The 24,451-nt window shown below is 39.6% G+C and overlaps 2 protein-coding genes across 4 annotated transcripts in view; one reads left to right on the plus strand and one right to left on the minus strand.

Moving 5' to 3' along the window:
* LOC114470638 (connector enhancer of kinase suppressor of ras 2) overlaps positions 1-12,185 on the minus strand; it is an 85,692-nt gene extending 73,507 nt beyond the window's left edge. For all 3 annotated transcript variants that reach the window (XM_028458933.1, XM_028458932.1, XM_028458934.1), the window contains exon 1: positions 12,122-12,185. In XM_028458933.1, the coding sequence (XP_028314734.1) occupies positions 12,122-12,185 (64 nt within the window). The remainder of the gene's footprint in view (positions 1-12,121) is intronic.
* Positions 12,186-15,474: 3,289 nt separating this feature from the next.
* On the plus strand, positions 15,475-23,939 carry hdx (highly divergent homeobox). Its single transcript, XM_028460462.1, has 11 exons — positions 15,475-15,645; positions 17,144-17,304; positions 17,478-17,624; positions 17,815-19,002; positions 20,351-20,407; positions 20,492-20,638; positions 22,366-22,558; positions 22,648-22,724; positions 23,025-23,132; positions 23,223-23,345; positions 23,419-23,939. Exons 2-11 carry the CDS (start codon positions 17,233-17,235, stop codon positions 23,677-23,679), a joined length of 2,373 nt encoding a protein of 790 aa, XP_028316263.1. The 5' UTR covers positions 15,475-15,645; positions 17,144-17,232; the 3' UTR covers positions 23,680-23,939.
* The last annotated feature ends 512 nt before the right edge of the window (positions 23,940-24,451 follow it).

Consider the following 24,451-nt stretch of genomic DNA (forward strand, 5'->3'; position numbering starts at 1 on the left):
CCCAGCTGCTAAAAATCCTCTCCACCATGAAAACTTCCACCTACATACTAGTCCCTGTCCCATCCCCCTTTGTGAGGCACTGTTTCCCCACCATCTCCCATCTCGTCTCAGAAATCATCAACTCCTCCCTCACCTTTTTCTCCGTCCCTTCATCACTCAAACTGGCTGCCATAACCCTCGTCATCAAAAAACCTGGTCTTAACCCCGACATCATGAGCAACTTCCGACCCATCTCTAACCTCCCCTTCCTCTCAAAAGTTCTGGAACGTGTCGTTGCCTCACAAAACACATCTCATCTCAACAATTATCACCTTTTCGAACAATTTCAATCTGGATTCCGCACCAAACACAGTACTGAAACCGCCCTCCTCAAAGTCACCAACGACTTCCTCCTCTCAATTCTTGTTCTTCTCGATCTCACTGCTGCTTTTGACACCGCTTATAATCCCTCCTCAATATCATTGGCAATGCCCTGACCTGGTTACAGTCTTATTTCACTAACAAAAAACAATTAATCTTCATTAACGACTGCTCCTCCTCCACTGCCCCCTGTCCCAAGGAGTCCATCAGGGCTCTGTGCTTGGTCCTCTCCTCTTCACCATCTCCCTCCTCCCCCTCAGTCAAATCATTCGTTGTCATGGTCTGTTTTTTCACTGTTACGCTGATGACATCCAATTATATATCTCCACCAAGTCTATCACCCCTGAAACCCACTCCACACTGTCAAACTGTCTTTCTGATATCAAAGCATGGCTCCAAGAAAACTTTCTGATCTTAAACAGTAACAAATCCAACAACCTTCTCATTGGTCCAAACTCCCTCACCCAAACAGCCTCAGACTTTTACCTCACCATTGATAACTCTACCCTGTGTCCTGCCTCTCACTGCCGTCACATCGGTATCATCTTTGATAATAACCTTTCCTTTGACCAACACATCAAACAAATCATGAAAACTGCTTTCTTTCACCTCAAAAACATCTCTCATCTTCACCCTTCACTTTCCTCCCCCACCGCCAAAACCCTAATTCACGCCTTTATCACATCTCGTCTCGACTACTGCAATAGCATCCTTTTTGGTACAACCTCCACACTTCTAAATAAACTCCAATACATCCAAAACGCAGCTGCCCACCTCTTCACCCACACCCGCTCCCGTGACCACATCACCCTTGTCCTCCAAAACCTCCACTGGCTCCCCGTTCCTCAGCGCATCGAAATCAATACTTAACTTAACCCTTAATAATCAGGCCACCTACTACCTCACAGACCTGCTCCACCCCTACACTCCGTTCCTCAGGTGAAAACCTCCACACTGTCCCCGGGACTAAGCACAGAACCTGGGGGGATAGAGCTTTCTCTGTCGCTGCCCCCACCCTCTGGAACTCCCTACCAAGCCATATCCGCAACTGCACCGACCTCCCATCTTTCAAATCACTTCTCAAAACTCACCTGTTTCACTCAGCTTTTAATGTTTAATCACCCACTCACTCATTTCTTTTTTCTAAGTCCTATTTTGTTCAATCAATGTACTTGCTGTTTGTTTTATGCTGTAAAGTGTCTTTGAGTGTCTCAAAAATCACTTTTAAAGAAAATGTAATATTATTATATTATTATCTTAAACTTTGAAAGATGTTTATACAGTACATACAGTTGAAAACAACTATAATCCTTTCTAAACGCATCACATCTATATGTATCGCAACATTTCTTAATTCCTTTTTTTAAAACCAGCAGATCTTGCTTGGGTTAAACCTGTGACCTGTTCCAAGTAGCAAACTCTCTGTTCGTCAGTATCTAATGGCTTAAAGACTAAAAATGAAGAACACTTAAAAGGAATCTCCCAGGCAGGTTTTTACATGAAAATAATTTATTGAATTCAACATCCATTTGTTTGGCTTTGAATGACACATGATGGTTTAATCATTAAAGTTACTTGTTTAGCTATGCTGTTTAGAAAATGATAATATTTGTGCACACTAAGAGATTCTGAGTTCATTCAAACTAAGATTTGTTCTTCTTAAATTCTAAGCTCAATATTTAAAAAAACAGATCTGTAATTAATTTAATCTCTTCACTCATGGACCTAACTATTTTACAATTTTTTGCTTTATTTTCCCATTTTTCCACCAGATTATTATGCTGACAAGACTTGCTTACACAGCAAAACTGGGATACAATACAGATTTTTATGTCATATTACGACACTGTATTTTGGATAAAGAAACACATAATGTGACGACAAATCAAGCATATTGATAATAGTAAAGTAACTGTTTTCCGCTCCAGAATTAATTTAAATAATGTTTTTAGTTCTAACCTAAATTTAGGTGTTGAATGTTTTTTTTTATTGCATTTGTGTGCTATTATCAATCCACACATTTAACCTTGACCCTACTTAATCCTGTCTATTTATTTCATGTATAATAATAATAAATGCTGCTGAAAACACTACTATTTTGACTCAAGTAAAGATGCATTTCTGTCCATGTCTGTCCCTATAAGTCTGAGATGGCTCTTGATGCAGATCATCACTGAATCACAGAATGGTAACCCAACAGCGAGCAGCTCATGTTGACAGCTTCATCCACATTTCATGCAATTTCCCCCAATCTTTTACTCTTTCTGAGCAAAATAAACCCCTCCTCTTCACGACTATACGCGGGTTGCCCAGCAACCACAGCTAAAGAGAGAGACCTCCATGCAGAAGTGAAGGATCAGCAGTTGCTGCCCCTCAGGAACGTAAACTGATGCAAGGCTAAGGATCTTCAGTACAAACAACAAGTGCACACACACAAGGGCACTGTTGTATCTGCTTTCGACACAGAAAAAGAAAAGCATGTTTCTAGCAACGATTATAAGAGAAAATGCCACTCCTGGTATGAACATGGCTCAAAGCTGGAAAATTGTAGATAGCATGAGTTGTTCTGTGTACATTAACATTAAACAAAATCCGTCAGACTACATGCATTCTCCTTTGAGACCGTGTTTGGGCCGAGTGCCGCCTGGCAAAATCTCACCCAATCAACTCTCTTAGAGCTGGTGTCAGTGCTTTCGTGAGTGTGTAAAAAAGAGACATTACTCTTACTAAAAATATTCAAACTGTGAAATATTCATTATCACATCACGTCAGAATATTCTTAAGACGATGTTTGGTTTACATGTTTACAAAAGCAGAACAGCCGTCCTCTGAAATCAAGACAGCAGGGAGGTGTCAACAAACAAAATTAAGGAAAACTAAGAAAACTAGTGCAAGGAGCTGGACTTAGACCAACTGGTTGACCTGAGAGAAGCTGAAGGGCCTAAAGTCACAGTCAAACAATACCAATGTGTCAACACTAACTCCACTTCACCGTCACAAGCTTTCATGGTGTCCAGAAACCAAACCAGTGCAGCTCATTTGCAGCAATATTTCAAGCAGATGCTGAAAACACTGACATTTGATCAAATGTAGACACAAGAAGATCTAAACATGGAGTAAAATACAGGATCAGGAGTAGTTTATTACAGTATCATATTTCTGATCACATGGTCTGTACAAAGACAAAAAGTAAACCTAATAGATCACCAAAAACAACATGTTAACAAGTAATAGGGGTCTGGGTGTAATACAGTTTATAATTTAGGAGCATGTGGGTGATAAGTGGAAGAATTTACACTTTACCGTTAAATTAAATAATCCCCTTTATAACTAACTCACTAGGGCTGAGAGAGAGTGGAGAAATTGGCATTACAATTGCAATAGTACTTAATTTTTTATTTTATTTTTTTTTAGAAAAAAACTTGATGGCACAGTAAAGAAAGCCAGATGTGATACAAAAAACAAATGAAACTATTTAGCCTAAATAACTTTTAGCAACTAGTCTGAGTATTTCTGCACACAAACAAGCTTTTTAGTGACGATATACAAAGCTAAATAATGTAGAAGAGACATTTTTAATAGTAGTCTCTTAAAAGACGGACAACTATCCAAATTGTACCCAGCGCCGCACACAAACAATGTACTCCTTGTTTGCACAGGCTTATTTTTTCAGAACGTGATTTCACAGATGTGTTTTGGGTAAATGTTTGAGTGTACTCTTTGAGTTGTACTCAGTTTAAATGTCTAAATGTTTTCTGATGACATATTTCAATTCTACATCTCAGTGTTTTTCACTTCTTTCTTTTCCTTATGAGGACCTTTGTGTTTGTGGCCCTTGTGTGATCACTGTGGTAATCCATAAGCATGTGCCCTAAGAACAACTCTTTAGTCCACCATGGCCTCTGAACGCATTTCATCCAATGTATTCAATTGAAGTTATTTTGTAAGCATTGGAAACTGGGGTTCCTCAGGGCTCTGTTCTTGGACCCCTTATGTTTAGCCTTTACATGCTCCCCTAAGGACAAATTTTACAGAACTGCAAGGTTGATTATCACAGGCGACACGCAACTATATCTATATCTGAACCCAGAAGTGTTGTGTGACTGCTTAGAAAAGATAAACTGCTGGATGACATTTACCATTTACCATAAAATGCGCTATACAAATAAATTGGCCTGGCCTTCTAAACACATCAGTCCAGCCTCTTTCTTTGCATTGGAGTTTGGAGTCCATATAGAGCTCCAAGGTAAGACTGTATACTCTATTACATCTATTTAACTCAATTACATTTAAACTTACCATCATTGTGTCTCAGCATTTTCTGTACAAGCAGCAGTTTCTATATCCTCTAACCTCTTTGTCCTGTCCACACAATCAGATTCATAAATGTCCTCTTTGTAGTGTACAACTGACAGGTGCAAAATTGACCCGGTAAAGCACTTATTGATGCGTTTACACACACACATCAATCAATCAATCTTTTATTTGTATAGCGCCAAATCATAACCAATGGTATCTCAAGACACTTTACAGTAGAGCAGTCTTAAGGACGGACTCTTCATTTTATGGATACACACATATGCATATATACGTATATACACATACATATGTATCCCACACCCAACATGAATTCATCACATTAACACACACACAGGCCCCTCTGTCCCAGCAGCCGGAAAGAGCGAGTGCTTTGATATGATGTCCACTGCAAACCCTTGTACTCGTACATCCACATTGCATAAGTTATCTAAATCCCTACAACAACACTGCTCCTCTCTTTCTTTAAAATGTGTATGTCTAATACACGTGTCAAACTCGAGGCCTGGGGGCCAAATCCGGCCCTTAAGAGCATCCAATGTGGCCCTCAGGAAAAAGTCAAAATATGAATCAGGCAAATTACAATGTATTCAGTGACACAAATGCAATGAAACTGGCAGTCTTTTCCAAATAGCAAACTGTTGAAATGTATCTACATTTTTCTACATTTCTGAAATTTCTCCACTCTAAATTACACAGAAATTGGCGATACCCATTGTCTCGATTCAATTTGAATCCCAATTCTTGGCTGCCAATTTGATTTAAATTAGTATTGTGATTCTACAGCGACAATTATCACACTTTTTTCCTTATCAAACACTTAAGTTGAATTCTAAACTTCTATAAATATGTCACAGTTCCAAAAAAACAATGCACATCACATCCCATTCAGTCATTCACTGATTTATCATTATTTATTCATTGATTTATTATTATTTATTCATTGATTTATTATTATTTATACTGAAATAAATAAAATAGAACTTCCATCAGAAAGGAGGTAAACAACGTGTACAAAAAATCTACATAACTTATTGAAGTTAGTCAATTGAAACTTTTAATGTTCATAAAGCTAGTGCTTTGGAGTGTCTAGTTTTTTGTGTAGGAATAGTCGCTGGTCAACTTGATGGCTGAGAGAGGGGCTGATCAATTCGTCTCCGACCACAGCACTTATCATTAACAGCCCCGCTTTTACGGTTGAAATGATCAACTTACGGAGTTACGAAAGGATGAGTTCACTCAGAATGTAGGCTTATTCAAGAAGGTAACCACTTTAATTTTGCCCTGGTAAGCTGAGGAAGCGTTCCGCTGCAGCCATGTCACTGTAGCTGGAGGGAGGGGCTACTGCCTTGGCTCTACAGACAGTGGCCACGGTTTTATGATGCTTTTTAATTCAGAATTAGTAATTCCGAAGTAATTCGGCCATCTTGTATTATGTCATCATCAGCGCGTCATCGTGGCAAGTGCATGCATGCGCAGAAGAATTGGAACTATACATATGGAAACAATCGCCATGACTGCCCAGCCAATAGGCTTCGACTTCCTGTACCGGACTCTGTCAGTCAAAGTGAACCTCTTGTCATGTTATGTTTTGACCAAACACCAGCACATATATGTCATTTACACCACAGGCAACTGTTTTAAAAGGTGAAAAAATGGCATAAGGAGTCCCCTTTAATACAGCTTTGGTCATGTCTAAATCCGTTCGGAATGGAATTGATCAAAAGTATGTCCGTACTTTTGATTTAAATCGTACAGGTGCAGGTTTAATCACGGTTGTTGATTATGGTTTGTTTGCTAAAGGGAAGTCCCAGCTGCTGCACCTCTTCTTCATACTGCAACTCAGTTGTTGGTGCATTACCGCCACCCAGTGGTCGCCCACAAAAATGTGAAAAAAACAATTTAAAAAAAAAAAATCGATACTGGGAAGCAGAATTGATTAAATCACGATAAATCGTAAAGTCGTTTTGTTCCCCCCCACACTTAATATCTGTCATATATTGCTAGGATTTTGTCAGTGTCTTATTTACTGCGTATCATTTTAATGCGGAAATAATGATGTTGAAATTGCTAAGTTTCCCACTTAAAATTTGTGGCCCACTTGAGATCAAACTAATCCGTATCCAGCACCTTAATGAAATTAGTACAGCCCAACACATCAAATTGTGTTTAAATGTAAAGTTGAGCCTCTGTGTGCATTGCTGCTTCCCCTTAACTTATAACATGTGCTATGACTTCAACACGATCTGATCAGGTTTCCATGACTACCAATGCCCCACTTAAAGCCGCTGCTCCACAGTTTGCCCATGCACGTGTACAAACATTCAAACCGTCTACAAATCTGCATCCACGTGTGTATGCGTGTGCATGCATGCATGCGTGTGTGCGTGTGTGTTGTCTCTCATAAAAATGAACACGTAAATTTTTAATGCAGCTAAAACTTCAGCAAGCACACAGTCAGAGCCAGGGGAAGTGTGTCCTCTTGAAACGACTTCTTCTCCAAATCAGCAGGTGACTGAATCAGTTGGCACAGTATGGAATCATCGGAATGAAAGACATTTAACTCTATGCCAGTCAGAAGCAGCTACATAACATTAACAAGATTATATCTCTACGGTAAATTTGGATTTATTTCTTTCTCTATAATAAAGTGAATGACGGTACAATTGCAGGTTTTCAATTGTAACATTCTGTTGATTCCAACGCTGGCGCTGAGTCATTTATCCTACACTGCACTACTGACTAAAATGGGACACAGGAGTATTATTTTTAGACCGATCCAATGCATTAGCTGACATGGAGAAAAGGAGAGATCACTGCAGGAAACAGTAAACCGCCACATTCATTTTCAAGCAAAAGCAGAACTCACGATGTGCACACACTTCCTTAGACAGAGCATGATGGAAATCCCTTTTTTTTCTTCCAGGCTGCCTCACAGGTTAAGGAGCCGATTCATCTGCGGTAATGCTTAACTCATCGACTACGTCGTACCCTTACAAACACATTAAGAGGAAACTCCTCCGGTGTGGGTGTAGAAATCAAAACATTTGCTGATGAGTCATCTTTCCGTGCTTTACCAGTGTTCTGCTGCTGGAGCAGTCCCTCAACAGGAGTGGGAGATACAGTACAGCCTGGCTGTGTCAGGGTTTTAGATGACTGAATTGGACCGCAGAGTATTTCATTTTGACTCAGGTGTTTTTCTAAACGAGTCTTTATACCAACATGATAATGTTAGATACATACTGTACACACTGATGAAACAGGGTGTCACAATGAATACATTTTCTTTTTATCCATTCTGGTTGTAGATGTAACGTTAAGGGGATTTATACAAAATGACTTATTTTTACAGTTTGTGTATTTCAGATGTTCCTAACCTTTTTTGAGTCGTGACCCCATTTTGATATCACAAATGTCCAGCGACCCGAGAGACATTTTTCTTCTACCTAGAATTAGTTTTTGATCATGTGTTACAAATACAGAGTGTAGTGCACCACCTCAGATATTTTTTATACTGCACTTTTTTATACTTTTATTTGAACTAGATTTATATTTAAGAAAGTTCAAGCATATAATACAGTTATTTGATATTTTTTGTGTGTGATGTGTATTTTTTTTTCTTTTTACCAATTGCTAAACTTTTCAGGCAAACCCATTTTAATTCCAAGGTTGAAAAACACTGGTTTATGGTCTTCCTACCTCCTAGGCTTTCCATGGATTAAAAAAAAAAAAACAAGCCCGCAACATACAACCCCTTTTTTATTATCTTATTGGAATGACCATAATTGCTGACTTAACTTAAAACATAAACTGTGGACTTTGTGAAGATTTGCAGTACACACATACAAAATGCATGTGTGTCCTGCATTAGCTCCCTTAACAAATAAGCACAAGTCCTGCCTATTCTAATGAAAGTCTGACAATCACTTTCCTGTTAAAATTCTACTTGGATCTATGAAAGGAAGATGAAGCAATCAGAGCAGAGAGGCCAAAGAGAAGTCCTTGTAAGCAAACAGATTAATAGCAGCCTTTTTACTTTATTCATAAAACAAAAAGAAGATCTGAGGATGAGCCAACCACTGAGGGTCAATGTTTGAAGCTCTGCTGGAAAAGAGAGAGAGAGAGAGAGAGAGAGAGAGAGAGAGAGAGAGAGAGAGAGAGAGAGAGAGCACTGTTTGATGCTGGAGAACATTAGGGAAAATGAATCTCTGAGCATCCATGAACACTTTCATTAAAGAGATCAGGATGTACTTTCCCTTTTTTTAATCCATACATGAGAAAGAGGGTGAAAACTGCAGCAAGAAAAAACCAGAGTTTGCAGTGATTTAAGAGTTAAGGAGATGGTTGCTGAGCTGATAAAGAAACTTGAAGTTTTTCCGTCTTACAAACACTTCATTTTAATATGATATGCAACCCATCACATGACAGCACTTTAAATGAATAAAGCTGAATAATAAAACTGTGTTACTATTTTGTGTCAGGAAGGCCTTTGAAATCATTGATATCAACATTTTAGCCTCAAATATACATGATAAGCCTCAGTATGTAGCCATCACCATTTTTAAGATTTCAGCCAATCAGCATTTGTATATCCTATTCTCTTTACATCAGGGCTACTCTTCATATTTCTGGTCCCAGTCTGTGATTAACTTCAGCCATCAGAGCATCAGCCATACACTGTTTAAGAGGAAGTTAAGGCCCCTTAGGAGAGCTCTTCTTCTCTGCTTCATTGTCACTACAAAACTGCAGAATTGGAACTGTCGCCCCTTGCATTTACAGATTTTTTTCGGTTCACAACTGTTTTCATTCTCTTTCGGTAAACAAGAGGTTTTTATCTCCATCTTTAACTATTTCTGATTATTTAAAGCAACCAAAAGCAGCACAAATTGGCCTTTTGACCAAAAAATCTGCTAAACGATCTAAAAAGTAGGCTTAACGTGTCACTCTAATAGGAAACGATGAGATGTTTACAGGCAAATGTGGCTGTGACATCATCAATCACGTGATTTAAAGATGGCTGAACACAGGCTCTAAAAAGGTAAAGCGGTCACATTTTTAAAAGTTAATAAAACAAATATTGTGCAAAATGATACGTTTTGTTCGGCATAGATCTTCAAATGAGGACATTTCAAAGGTTTTAGGCCACATTTGTAAAACCAGTGGAGGATCCCTTTAAAACAGGTAAGACTACGCTTTGATCAATCAGATACGATACCTATCAGCTCAGAACACTAGTTTAAGTTCTATACCTGCTTTTACTGTACAAGATCGCACAAGGGATGCTGGAGCCTATGCCAGTAAACATAGTAGGGTGTAAGGCAGTGTAAAACCCCCCATGGATAGGACATCTATACCAGGGCTTGGGGGCCACCAGCGGGACCACAGAATGACCCTACCTAAATCGCCTCTCATTTCTACTATAGTGACATTTACAGACAAAACAAATTTGAATTGAGCTTTCTTTGTCATTTGGGTTGAATAAATGCATTTTTGAAAAAAACGTGTCATCGGTTTTCGTGAATTAATATACATTCTTGCCTATTTCATCTGCCAAGAAGGTTATGAGAAATCCAAACCGAATATAGTCCTTACGTTATGGAAATTTTGGAGGGGATCTGGATCAATATACTGACTGGAGTTAAAAAAAATCAAAAGATTTTCTCATAATTTCTCATTATGCTAAATTTTGAAAAATCATACTTCTGTTCGTAATTGATCGATCTCTGTGAAATGTCAGATTGAATCCTCAATTAATCAAACGAGTTTTATCCAGATTCGATTTGGATCGTGCATTACGGTCATCAATGAAGGAAACTTGAATAATACTGTATAACATTTTGACACAGTGTGTATCTATTAACTTCACGCTTCCATAAATCTTTGACTGGCATATTTTTAACTGATCAAGCTTATTTGTTAAAGAAGAGGCCATTTGTTTTACATTCTAGTAAAAATACCAAACTTCTACCCAGATTTCAAGGAATGGTGATTTCAAGAATTGTACAGCGTTAACACTACTTTCAAACACAGGAAAAAAATATTTTCTAGCAGTCTGATTGTCACTGCATCCATGCTTTAGTCATGTATATCCTGACATATAATTTTTTGCAAGCTGACACATATAGCAAGACCATCATTTGCAATGTGGGTTCAATGTTGAAAGACATTTTGTTCTTGTAATCTTCAATTAAATCTATCTTTTTATAAAAGAAACCGCAAATGAACACTTGGCAGATGAGGGCATGGAGGGGGAGATACTACAATATATCACTGACGTTATTGAAGCAACACAGTCCAAGCTTTTCTTTAATCACAAAATGTTCTAGTGCCTTTGAAACCTCACAGTCTTGCAAATGTAATTCTATCACAATCATATGGTGAACGTAATTGGCTAAAATTGCCAGTATTTGGCCCACTTGTCTATAGACAAGTGTTTAATTATGTTCTTGAATAACTCTGAACTGTATTACATCATCGAAATACTGGAATCATTTCATGTGTTTTTTGCAAATGACCTCTAATAGTCCACCTGCATGTAGCTCTCTGCAGGAGGGCTACAGCCCACACTTTGGGCATCACACGGGGGTACACACTATGCGTAAATAATGTTGCTGACTTTTACATTTCTATACCAGACTGAGTCATCAGTCAAGCAGTGATTAAGTCATCCTCTTAAGTGTAGGGATTGCAGACACCCTCCCTTCCTATCCCCATTGTCAAGTCTGCGGGCGCTACCCCATAGTTACCCAGCAATGTGATAACCACACACACACACACACACACACACACACACACAACACATTCCTACTGTCTCTGAACAAGTGTGTGTGATCACTGCGCTTGCCCATATGGCAGGAGGCAATGGCAATGCGCTGTCCACGGTGCTGAAACCAACTGTACGACTGGCACCACAGAGAGGTGGGAGGTAAAGGTGGGGGGCGGGGGGGGGGGGGGGGGTCTTGGAGCCGGGCACACGCACACATACACGCACATGAACACATGCACACTGAGTGGAGACATTGGCTGGAGGGGGCATGTGCCAAATGAGTGAAGATCACAAATCTCCAGCATCCATTGATGAAAGCCGTGGTGCTGATGCTGATGGAAGCAGAGGCAGCAGTAGGAGCATCAGCCTATATACTATATAGAGGGTTGCTTCCCGGTAGATGATGAGACCGCTGAGGCTCCGATCCCCTCTTCTTGGGGACACCCATGTCGCTGCACCCCCTTTAGAAAAGCCTTCAACTGTAATGACTCAAATCTAAAAAAAAAGTGGTCAAGTACCACATATCATCAGCCTCCTACACAGAATGACATGGCCCTCCGCTAAACATCAGCATCTTCATCATCATCACCATCATCATCATCATCATCATCTTCATTCAGCCCCACAGCTGCATTATCATTAACGGCCTTGCGGCGTTGGTTAATGAAACTGCTTTACCTTTCATCCAGTCCAGCACTTGCTTTGGTGTCCATTTACTTATAGGTTCCATAACCAAAGCCATAGTGTCACAGTCTGTCCGAGGTGAACGGCGCAGCAGGGCTCGATGCGGGCGACATACAACGAGCTGTCAGTCACATGTGCAGTGACAGAGCGGCGTGTACATGTGAGGGCAGAGGAAAGGCTGTCAGCTTCATTCTCCCCATCGGAGCATGGCCGCCTGCAGAAACGGTGAACGGGATGCGGTGGTGCAATCCACGCACACACTAGGACTACGCACACACACGCGCTCGCTCGCTCTCTCTCTCGCCCTCCCCTCTCTTGATCGCCCCCCTTCTCTTGCTTGCTCACTCTCTCTCTCCCTGTGTGTGTGTGTCTTTCTCGTGCCTTCCCGCCAGCAGCTCGCGCACTGTGAGCAGTGGATGGAGATGGAGCGGCCCCTCCCCTCCCCTCTCCGCCCGCCTCGCTGCAGCATCACAGGGGCCACCGCTCATAATACAGAGCAGGGAATGGTGCAAAGCACACACACCACCATACAGGGAGGATCTCCTTCACACAGAGAGCAGCTTCACCATCAATAAACCAAAGACACCACACGCAATAGCTTGAATAGGAGCATTAAAAGGCAGAAATTACTTCTTTTAAAAAAAAAAAAAAAAAAAAAAAAGTATATAATTGGATTGCAGTAGGCTATCTAAAAGTTGCCTCCTCAGCATTCAGTATCCACTAGTATAACACCACACAGTGCTATGAGTTCACCATTCTAAGTTCACTAGATGAGGCAACCAGCTACAGTCAGCAGGCACTGCTGAGAGAAGCACAGACTCAGCAGAGAAACAGCGCCTCCTGCTGCGCACCTGGGACACAGGTGACGTCATGGATTTAACCAGGACCCCCCTCCCTCCCTCCCTCCCTCCTCCACCCCCAAAACCAGCCAATTAGGACCCACTTCACACTGTACTATATACTGTCCCTAGACATACAGTAGCTTGTGCTGTACCGAAACGGTCTGATAGGATACGATATTGCTCAACAGTTCTATATGAATTCTATATTAGTAAGAAAAATAAAGTTCACATAAATAAAGCTTTAATAACCTGTACCATGCACTTAATAAAAACATATTTACTATTGATTTTATTTAGGGTATGTAACTTCATGGCTTGGTAACTTTGTTTTTTGAGGTTTTATTCTTATTTTTTCTCTTATTTCACTTTGTAATTTATTTATTTTTTTGGTATGGTAACTCAGAAAAAGCATCCCTCAGGCAAAAGGAAAAAAAAGGGTCACACTTTATTTCATGTTTGAATAGGGTGTCATTAAGTGTCGACCGCTAATTTATGACACCTTTGGAGCTATGTTGGCATTTTTTGGGTTAGGTGGATGGATCGAGTGGAGTTAGGATAAAAAAGGATTAGGGTTAGGGAAACGATTGACACTTAATGACAGCCTTCATAACACATTATTCATGCTAATAACTGATGTCATGCCATAATCATGACAGTGTAATGACAGCCTTATGTATAAAACTTTAAGTAAAGTGTTACCTAACGTAAACGTATTCAGTCAAGGATAACAATGATAATAATCGTTGGTGACAACAAAGGAGGAAGGTGCAACACGTTGGGTCTTGGATTTTATTCCCAGTGCCATTCTGTGTGGAGTTTGCATGTTTTCCAAGTGTCTGTGAGTTCTGTTTGGAAAAGTAGATTTCCTCCCACAATACAAAAACATGTGTATTCTGTCAATTGGTGTCTCTATTCCTCTAGGAGTTAATTTTGTGCATAATTGTGTGTCTTTAAATGTTGATCCTGACTGTGACAGACTAGCATCTGGTCCAGGGAGTTGTACAGAAAATGAATCAATGGGGAGGATGGCCCGCTGGGGTGACCCTTAAAAATTACAGCTGAAAGTAGAAATATACATCTGTGATAAACTGTCGTGTCAAAAACCATTCAGAGTAATTACACAATACTGTATTTGGGTCTGATACATGTATTCTGATCTTATCTCTCATCTTGTGTAATTTTTCACAGTTTACAGAGTAACACTGTGTAGAAACATATACATACAAAACACACCCCATCCCACCTGACGCCTGGGAAACAAACATGTATTCCAAAAAGGACATAAAATAGAGTACATGTATAAATGAGCAATTACATAAGTACAGTAACACTTGACAAGCATTTGAAAAAGACTTATCTTCAAGGATATCCAACTTATAAACAAAAGGGGGGGGCAACTGTTCGCATAGGGCACCACTTATTGATCATTTGACACCATAATGTAGTAGAGGCCTACATGTGCAGCAACAAGACCATAAGTGGTAATAATAATATTGCAATTGATCAAAAAAGACATAGATATGTTATTTCAGTAAGTCTTATCACAACTGAACCTTTTATTGACCCGTGTTCTATTGATTGCTAACATGATATGCCATGTCTTAAAATGAAAGATTTCTTAGTTTAATCACGTCCAACACTTTACTTGTATAGTGACATGTCCACTAGGGGTGGTGAAAAAAAATCGATTCACATGGGAATCGCGATTCTAATCATCCACGATTCTGAATCAATTCAGAAACTTCAAAAATCAATTTAAAAAAAAAAAAAGATTTTTTTTTAGGCCTTAAAAAGTATTAAACTGTCTTAAATTTTGATCAAATAGGTCTTAAATGTGCTTTACTGTGACTGGTGTTTGATTTGATATTTCAAAAATAATATTGTACAGTTACATTGTTGTGTATTTTGAAATGAGCACTTTCTACGAGAGAGAAAAAAAGCAGCCAGCTGAAGCTTATAATTTAGGCAATTTTATTTATTAACAGCTTTATTTTTTGTGTGCCATAACGTATTCTTGCAGTCACTGAAAATTGAGACTTACTAAAAAAAAGTTTCTATTTTGAAAAACCACAGAAAACACCAATTTGTGTTATTTGTGTAGTTTATTTTTGTAACTTCTGGGAGAAAAAGCAGCAAGTCTAAGCTTTTAGTTAGGCAATTTTATTTATGCGTTATTTCTTGTACAGTAAATAAGTATGTATTTGTTTGAGTAAATGTTACCTTTTGTCTTAAGATTGCCTTTGTGTGATTTCATAATTGGAATCAGTTTACTGAAAAATATCTTATACAAACTAATGTTTTGATGCCATATTTTGCCTTAACACACTATGCACTGTATCAATTTAGAATTGAATCGGGACCCTAAGAATTGGAATTGAATCGTGAGACACCCCAAGATTCACATCCCTAATGTCCATCTGCTCTGGTTGTTTCCCTGTGTGTGTGTGTGTGACCTCCCCCTCCAGCTCAACAAAGTCGACGGTGGGCGGGACCTGATCCTCACTTTTCAGCCCTTGCTGCCATGATGTCGAGCTCCCATTGGCTCCTGTCTGCACACACGTCACAATCATGATTAGAATTGATGATCGGACGCTCTGATTTCATTGTCTAGGAAAGGGGACCCGCTGAAGAAATCTCCTGAATTTATCCGTTCGTCTGATTTTAACATCAAACATGGTACGTGGGGAAGTGATTTCACATTGTACTATTCACATACGACCCCGTGGTATCCGTGAGGAGAGTCGGCTCAGAGGAAAAAAATCATTCCGGCGTCGGGGAATCACAGATTTGAAGGAAAAGTTTAGCTACTGCAGCTATCCATTGGGAGCGCAATGCTAGTGCTAATGCTAGCCGCTCGGGCCTGCATGCTAACACCAGCATGGTCTACGCTGCTGGTTTGTTTACAGGCTCACTAGAAGTCGTAAAGTTAAAGCGTGACCATCCATAACTACCATTTTGTAACTGAATCCAACAGGTATCGCTCTGTTAGCGTGATAGTGAGACATAATCGCTGTTTTGTTTGCTATTTGTCCGCGTCGTGTGTCCAAATTGAGTCTAGCCATGCGCAGTCAGGCTGCCTGTGCACGCAGAAACAAGCTGTCTGCTGATTGGTCGCTGGACGTTCACATGTGCGTCTGTTTATCAAAGGCAACCTGCTTTCAAAACTCCGCTTTATGTGCTTTAAAATGTAGTTTCTGCTCATGTATGCACATTGCATGTACTGTGATCACAGAAAATAAACTGTTTACTGTGTTTCCTCCTATTCTTACACAATAACAATTGTTTCTGCAAGGGATTTATGTTAAATACTGCATCTACTCAATACGTTTTAAGTGCATGGAAATCTAAAAAAAAAACATTTAAATCGACGTTTTTTTGTTTTTGTTTTGTTTTTAATTAAATAATTGTTAAACTAACAATATTAAAAGTATGTACTGAAGTTGAGGCTTATTACTTGATATTATACATTATAATATAGGTATTATATATTATAAGTCCGGTATAATATCAAGGTAATGATGCCTTATAAAACCTTGTGTAAATAAAGTTTAAAAGAAAAATGTTTATAAGAAGAAAAAAACATTTAAGTAGACTTAAATAATGTAACTTTCCAATTGTCTTTTTTGATGTAAAAAAACAAAACAAAGAGAGGTTTAATCCTATTTAGATTATATGAATTATATTTAATATCTGTTTTGGTAGTGTCTGTGCCATATCAGAAAATACCCAAAGGTTGCCCTCTAAAGACACATTTCTACTACTTGTTATCAGTACAACTCCATTTCTGTGGTATTGCGTACAAATATTCAGTCCCATTCACCTCAGTTATGTCTACTTTCAGAGAAGTGAGCTGTTCCACTCGGTCTGTAAAAAACAACGAGAGAAAATCTAATCTCTGATATTAAAGGAGTAGGTGGAAGTATATGACAGCGGATACCAAAATGCACCAATCCGTGTGCTACAGTGTCCTTGTTTCTGTATTATATAAGAGAAATTGCATGAAAAATGTTATTAAATGGGTTACAAAAACAAAACATATATATATAGTCTTATAAGTAATCAATAACACTTTGGCTCCATTTTGCACCAGATAAGAGTATGTTTGCAAACAACTTCCTGTATGAACCTGTTTTTTTTCCCCACTTGTAAGTATATTGCTTTGCTTTTTCCTCAGTCACATTACGCAGTGGTGTGCCAGGTACACTGAAACAAGATGAGCATCACAAAGAAGCGCGAACCTAGTAATATGGGTGGTTTAATGTGATGTGCACTGCTGCCCCACTCCCCTCCAGTAGCAGAATGGATGCATGGTCACAACGACGCGGCCTGCAGACTGTGAGTATAGCAAGAATTGAAAAGGATTAAAATGTTTTGCAGGAGTTTGATGAGGTGGAGATTTATAGAAGTAGTTTTTATATTTTATCACATTAATGTATGTAATTAATGTTCTGTTCAAGTGTTTTAAAGTTACGTTTCTCTTTATTACTCCCTTTATTACTGTTTTGTAGATGAACCTGCGGTCAGTGTTCACAAATGAACAGCAGCGAATCCTTGAACGTTACTATGAAAATGGAATGACCAATCAGAGCAAGGCTTGCTTCCAGCTAATACTCCAGTGTGCTCAGGAAGCCAAACTGGACTTCAGCGTTGTCAGGGTACGCCTGTATTGTATCACTGTGTGTGTTGTTTGATCAATCATAAAAATGACCCGTTATTATTTTCACTGTTCTGTAAACCAGCGGTTTTCAAAGTGTGGTGTTTGGGATTGGGAGAGGGTAAAAACATAAATAGTTTTGCAGATTATTTGGAGTAATGATGCTGAGTGATCTGCTCTTTTGTCCACAGACGTGGGTAGGAAATAAAAGACGAAAAGTGGCCTCCAGAGTTGACCAAAACGGTGGTGTGTCTCATTCCTTGTCCAGTCACGGGCTCGCTGGAGGGTTACTCTCCAATCACACTTTAGCTGGTGGTTCATTGTCCAATCATAGCTTAGTGGCAGGGGGGCTGCTATCTGCCGATTTGGCTGCTGCGAGAAATCTCCAAAATCGTGTGCATGTTCTTCCTCCATCTTCGTCCTTCCCGTCTTTCTCTTCAGCATCTTCCTCCTCACCATCTTCTCCTCTTAACAGTAACAAGAATACCAGTAGTGATGTGATCCTAACTGGGATGTACTCTATGAACTCTGTCTCTCGCCCCCGACCCAAACCCCCAGCACCACCATCACAGTCAGACTCTGATCTCTCTGCCCACACATCCTCATCTATGATCAATCAGATTCCGCAGAGCAGGAACAGCTCCACATCCTCGCCAGTCCACTCCAAGTTAGTGTCACTGTCTCAAAATCTCCCATCTCTCACATCTGCCTCAGGACCAATAGTCTACACTGCAGTCAGGAAGAGCGCTGTCTCTCTTGGGGAAGGAGGGACCAGTGCAGGAACGGGGGTTGTACCCCACAGCTGGGCAAGACAATATGGCACTTTGCAAATTCCCCCCTGGTCTCCATCCTTAAAACCACAGACTCAACAACAGCCCAGACCTCACTCTAACCCTGAACCTCAGCTGCCTGCTTCTCAGAATCCTCGTCTCCCTCTGGCAGCCCCAGACCCAAACCCTTCTGAGAAAACTCCTCGGATTCAGGAGGTCTTTACCTTATCAGCAAAAGGCGAGGCAGACCCACTCAAACCTGCAGCAGGACGGAAAACCCAGGAGAGACACAGGACTGCCTCTTCCTCACTGGACACGTGTCACAACTTCTCCATTGCCATGGAAACAGGAAACGTGGAAGATGAGTGGCAAAGGGAAGAGGAACTAGCACGTTTGGCTGCTCAAACACACATTCACAGGGAGCGGACGTCGACTAGCCCGGTTGTCACTGAAGTGTCTAGTGTGAGAGGAAACCAGTCTCCATTGTTCAGCTCTAGATCCATGTCACTCAACAACAACAACAACAGTAGCAGCAGCAGCAGCACAGTTCTTCAGGACAGCTATGCCCTCACCGCACAGACCTCACATACAGGAGAGTGCAGCACACAGGTAGGGTGGAATGCTAATCATCATCAATCTTTATTACAGACTTTTAGTCCAGAATTAAAAAGATTTTTAAAAAAAACAACAATTTACAACAAACCGTATCAATATACAGACATTCCATCTGTATGCAGCGCCCCTCATTGGCCAGTTTAGGTCACGTGACTAAGACTAAACCTAACCCTAACCCTAAAAATTGTTGCGATATAGGGTTATAACTTAACCCTAAGACGCTACGTACGTGTATTTCGGTAAACGTACTAATAGCACCATGGGTTGTCTGTACGGTAACCGTACCAATAGACACTTTCTATATAATTTGACCATAGGTGTATATAATCCAGTACAGTACGCTTTAAACAGTGTCTTTTTTACATCAGCTGTACAGGCACCAAACTTGCGTACAAGCATATGAGCCTGTACTTACATCATGCAACATTGTCTGTAGATATCTACATCATCTGACAGATCATCAGTGATAAAATGTCCCAGATATTTATATTTGTTACACACATTGGAATTTTTGCCACATAATACAATCCGAGGAAACTTTACATTTTGGTCTTGTTTAGTCATTACAACACTTTTAGTTGAATTATATTTTATAATGAAATCCACACCATATTTTGAACAAATATTAAGAAGTTCCTGGAGACCTGCACTGCTAATGTTGGCTCCTATTTTTTCTATCAGTTGTGTGTTTATCTCAGACGCAACCTTTTTTCTGGAGTATTGTATTTATACGCTACATCTTAAAAGCTGTTTACGATAGCAAATGCTTATTGAAATTTTTTAATTGTACAATTTGGAACAATACCTATATTTAGATTTGATAAATCACTCACTATAATACCACTAAATTATTGGTGTGGTTTTGTAAGAAACATGACTGCAGAGCTTGTTGCCAAACACTTACAGCAACAGCGAGAAAGCAAAAAAATATCAAAAAAACAAATCCCGGACTGCCAGAAAACAATGATCTGCTTCGAAAAGAAAAAAACCTGATGATCACAACTTATATCTGCCATGATTATTATATAAAGCAACTGGTATTCTGATTCAACTGGACAGCATTGTATCAAGTGGTGATGACAGAATGATTAAATTACTAGTAAAACAATTTTTTTTTTTTATTATTGGCTTGAAATAAAGGAACTTTGGTCACAGTGTACTAGTGATCAGAGTTATTTAAAGTGACTATTTGCATTAAAATTGGTTCATAGTGAAGAAAAGGTTGGAAGCGGCTTCCTATTATAATACATTTTTTTATCACTGTAAAGTTATTTAAATTGCCATTCAAACAGGTCAATAATTCAGTGGTTTTAACTTTTTATTTGTTTCTCTGTATATGCAGACACAGGTTAGTGTGTTGTCTCCTCCCTGGATCATCAGTAACTCCAGGAAAAGAACAGTAAGTCAACATTCATGCTTAGTGAGATTGCTCATTACCGCTTTGGGTTAATGCTGTGTATCCTGAGAGATCTTTCTTCTTCAGCTGCAGGATCGCACCCAGTTTAGTGACGGGGATCTCATCCAGCTGAAGCGATACTGGGACCGGGGCATGACCAGCCTGGGCTCGGTCTGCAGGGAGAAGATTACGGCGGCAGCTAACCAACTCAGTGTAGACACTGAAATTGTGAAGGTAACCAGGAGGGAAACTTGAGTATTTTGAATGATACCCAGTGTTAGAGAGCAGGCATGACTGCACCTCTCCAGTACTGCAGCAGGAGATTCCTATGCTTAGTTAAAGGAATTATAAATACATGAAATAGAAGGGTAAATCTTTACTTGAAGTTTTTTACATAAGTCTGACATTAAGCTGTCATTATTATCACATGAAACCAGTCATTAACATGAATAAAGTGTTATGAAGGCCGTCATTAAGGCAAGGCAAATTTATTTGTATAGCGCATTTCATACACAAGGCAACTCAATGTGCTTTACATGATTAAAAAGTGCAACAGAAAACATTCAACAGCTTAGAATAAGAACATTAAAGTTGGCAACAACAACAACAACAAAATCGTCAGTAAAAACATTTAAAGCTGATATCTTGAGTTTCTGAGAAACGTCTCGATGTCCCGCCCTAAACAGCCTCACTTCCTCCCACTGCCTCTGTCAATCTACCAGAAGTCTTTACTACTTTTTTACTCTACTTTTCTGCACGCGCGTCACGCAACATAAAAAGGTCACATTGATATAGGTCTATGGGTCAGGTAAGAGCCAAAATCATATTTACCTGTTTGCTGTTGTGACGCGCAGCCTTGTTTCCGTGCACAGTTCCGCATTCACTTTGATTGACAGAGTCCGACACAGGAAGTCAAAGCCTATTGGCTGGGCGATCATGGCACTCGTTTCCATTTGTATAGGGGTCTATAGGACGAAGGCGGGGCTCATATACATTGATGTATATGAATGACCACCGTCAGTAGACCATAGTAAAATTCTAGTTAGGTATTTTTTTCCGCATTTGAAAATAATCATACATAAACATAGATTTCTCAGAAACTCCAGATATCAGCTTTAAGTGTCTTTTGTTACCCCACTAGATCCCTCTACCTAACCCAAAAAATGCCAACATAGTTCCAAAGGTGTCATAATTTAGCAAACGACACTTAATAACAGCCTTCATGACACCTTATTCATGATAATGATAGCGCAGAAGTGTGACCAATTGAAGTAATGGTCATTTGTTCCCATTTGTTAGAAGCACAGCAACTGGACCGAACGCATGATGACCTAATAAAGTCTAGGCTCTTTGAGACACATGAGTTTTTAAAGGTATTTGGAACAAAGTTACGTAAAAGTCATAGAGCTATCAGGGCCACAGTGGAATGCAGATGGACCAAATATAGCCGCACAGTTCAGACACGCACACTCTCACAACTTGCTGCCTTTCTACGTTTTACTAATCCCCTGAGAGATTTGGAAAGATTATAAGTAAAGACAAGTTGTATTGCTTCACAACACCCTATTTATGTGACCAGTGCACCTTTGTGCACTTTATTTTTAGTAATTTATTTCTGTAATGATGGAATATGTTACAGAGTTTAAATCTAAATTGTAAAATGTAAAACTGCTTAAAAGGATAAACTGTTTTCAGACAAACCATATATTAACACCCAGCTGCTGGTGCAGGTTAGGTGTGAGATGTCGAACCCATCATGAAATCTAAACATCAAGCTAGCTTTAACCACAAAATATTTCTCCTAAATCTTTACAAACTACACTAAACAAAATGAGGGACAGAAGCTTACGTTCATATTTAGCTCACTGAACACTTCACTATCTCCAGTGGCGACTGTCATTGTCATCGATTGTCATTATTTCACACCTCTTCATTTACCTTGTCTGTTTTCTGCCCCGCAGACATGGATCAGTAACCGACGGAGGAAGTACCGTCTCATGGGCATTGAAATCCCTCCACCCAAAGGTGGACCAGCTGTATTCTTAAACTCTTCCCCAGGTGATGAGTCTCCACTGGCCCTCAGCCCTGATGAAGACTTGCTCAGGATGCCGGATGATGACTTGAATGATGAGGGATCAGTGTGCCTATCTGAGGGTGAGACTGAGGGTATCTGGCAGGGAGAAACACATGAGACTAATCACAAACAGTGGAATAAAGCTTTAATTCCATGTTTTCAAATCTAGATGGCACCATTGATTCACAACAGAGGGACGGAGAAGATGCATCAAATGTGTCTGCTGCTCCACTGGCCAATAATGTGGTAAAGCATTGTTTACATAGTTGCATCTCTGTTTTGGAGTGGATTTTTATTGCCGACCACATAATTGTTGCAAAAGATTGTTGTGTCCTTTAAATACCATATGTTTATAGATGTATTACTTTAATTACCATGTATGAGTGTTTGTATAATGCTGGTTTGTTTTAGTAGTGAGTAATCAGGATTTTTGTGTTTAATTCATTAATTTTAAATTATAGACATAAGTATTATGTGCAAAATATTCTATTGTGTTCACACTCATTGACTTTACAATAATTTTTGGTCTTTTTTATGTTGCAAAAGAAAATTGAAATATACGATGAGGATGAAGAGGCCAATGAGAATGATGACAACAATGGTGAATTTGTGACTACAGACGTTGAACAGATGCAGAACATGCTGGAATTTAAGGTAAATAACTGATTGTGCCAATAATAAATGTGCTGATGGAAATGTTAACAAATGCTAATAATCACTACTTTTGGTGTGTTTTTGCTTCAGCATGAGGAAGTGCAGTTCTTAGAGCATGAGCTAGAGAACCAAAAACAAAAATACCTGGAGCTGGTGAACTTCACAAAGAGTTTGCTTTATGCAGTGAAAAACAAAGACGTGGAGCGACAGCAGGTGAATGTTGTTGATTCACATCCCAGCAAAGTCTGTGTCATAGTTTCTAACACGGGATGTGCTTTATGTCCAGGAACTGGTGGCCATTCTACCTCAGCCTTCAGAAGAGGACTGGGATGTTACTGTGGAGAGAGGAACTCTGCTCGATGCTGAGTCAGGAAATGCATCTGGCATCCATGATTACTTTAGGACGACCAGCATGAGCAGCGTAGATTCATCGCCGACTGCAGAGAAAGAAAAAGACTCGTTCGTCGCCCTAGACGAAAATGTACCAAGTGGTGGCGCTGAGCCCTCTGCATCAGAGGAGCAACTGCAGAAAGCAGAAGAAGAGTGACCGTCACACATCACCTTAATACGCACACACACACACACACACACACATGCTCAGTCACACGATTCCACACAGATGCAGATGGACATAAAGAGACTGTATGGCCACAGAGATAACAGAAACGTTCTGTTTTACTCGCTCCTTCTCCATGCCCAGTGCCTGTGAATGATACTTCACTTTGACTGTTGGGCTGACTGATGCCTTTTTTTTTTTACAGCAAATCATTCGCCTTGCTCTGGTTTAGTACAGAGAGAACAATAAACAACCTCTAACTTAATCAACTGTATGTCTTTTCTACATCAGGTTTCTTATCCTTAGTCTTTCAATTAGTCTTTCAATCTGATTACATACAGCAAATAAGCACAAGTTTAATCGGTCATTTACTCAACATTTATATTATGGTAATTAGCCCTTCACCAATGTCATTGCATGCAAGCTTGTGCATAGACTAATAGACCAGTGATTCCCAACCAGAGGTAATAATAATAATTGGAAAATCTTCCTAGTTCTCTTTTAGGCTTTTTTTTCTTTTACAAAGTTACCACAAACTACTAAAAACATAATCCACATGTGTTAAACTCAAGGCCTGGGGGGAATCCATCCAATTTGGCCAACAGGAGAAAAAGATAGAAAAAACACAAAGAATCAATGTGAAATATAACTTACCAAATTTTGCGCTGCTCACTGTTTTCCCATGTTTGTAACACGAGATGGTAGTCATTTTCAAAAGCAAATTGTTGAAAGAACTCTCAATTTTTCCAAAAATCTTGCTATT

The sequence above is a fragment of the Gouania willdenowi genome, chromosome 10 (assembly GCF_900634775.1).
Source record: "Gouania willdenowi chromosome 10, fGouWil2.1, whole genome shotgun sequence".
In the NCBI taxonomy this organism is placed as follows: Eukaryota; Metazoa; Chordata; class Actinopteri; order Blenniiformes; family Gobiesocidae; genus Gouania; species Gouania willdenowi.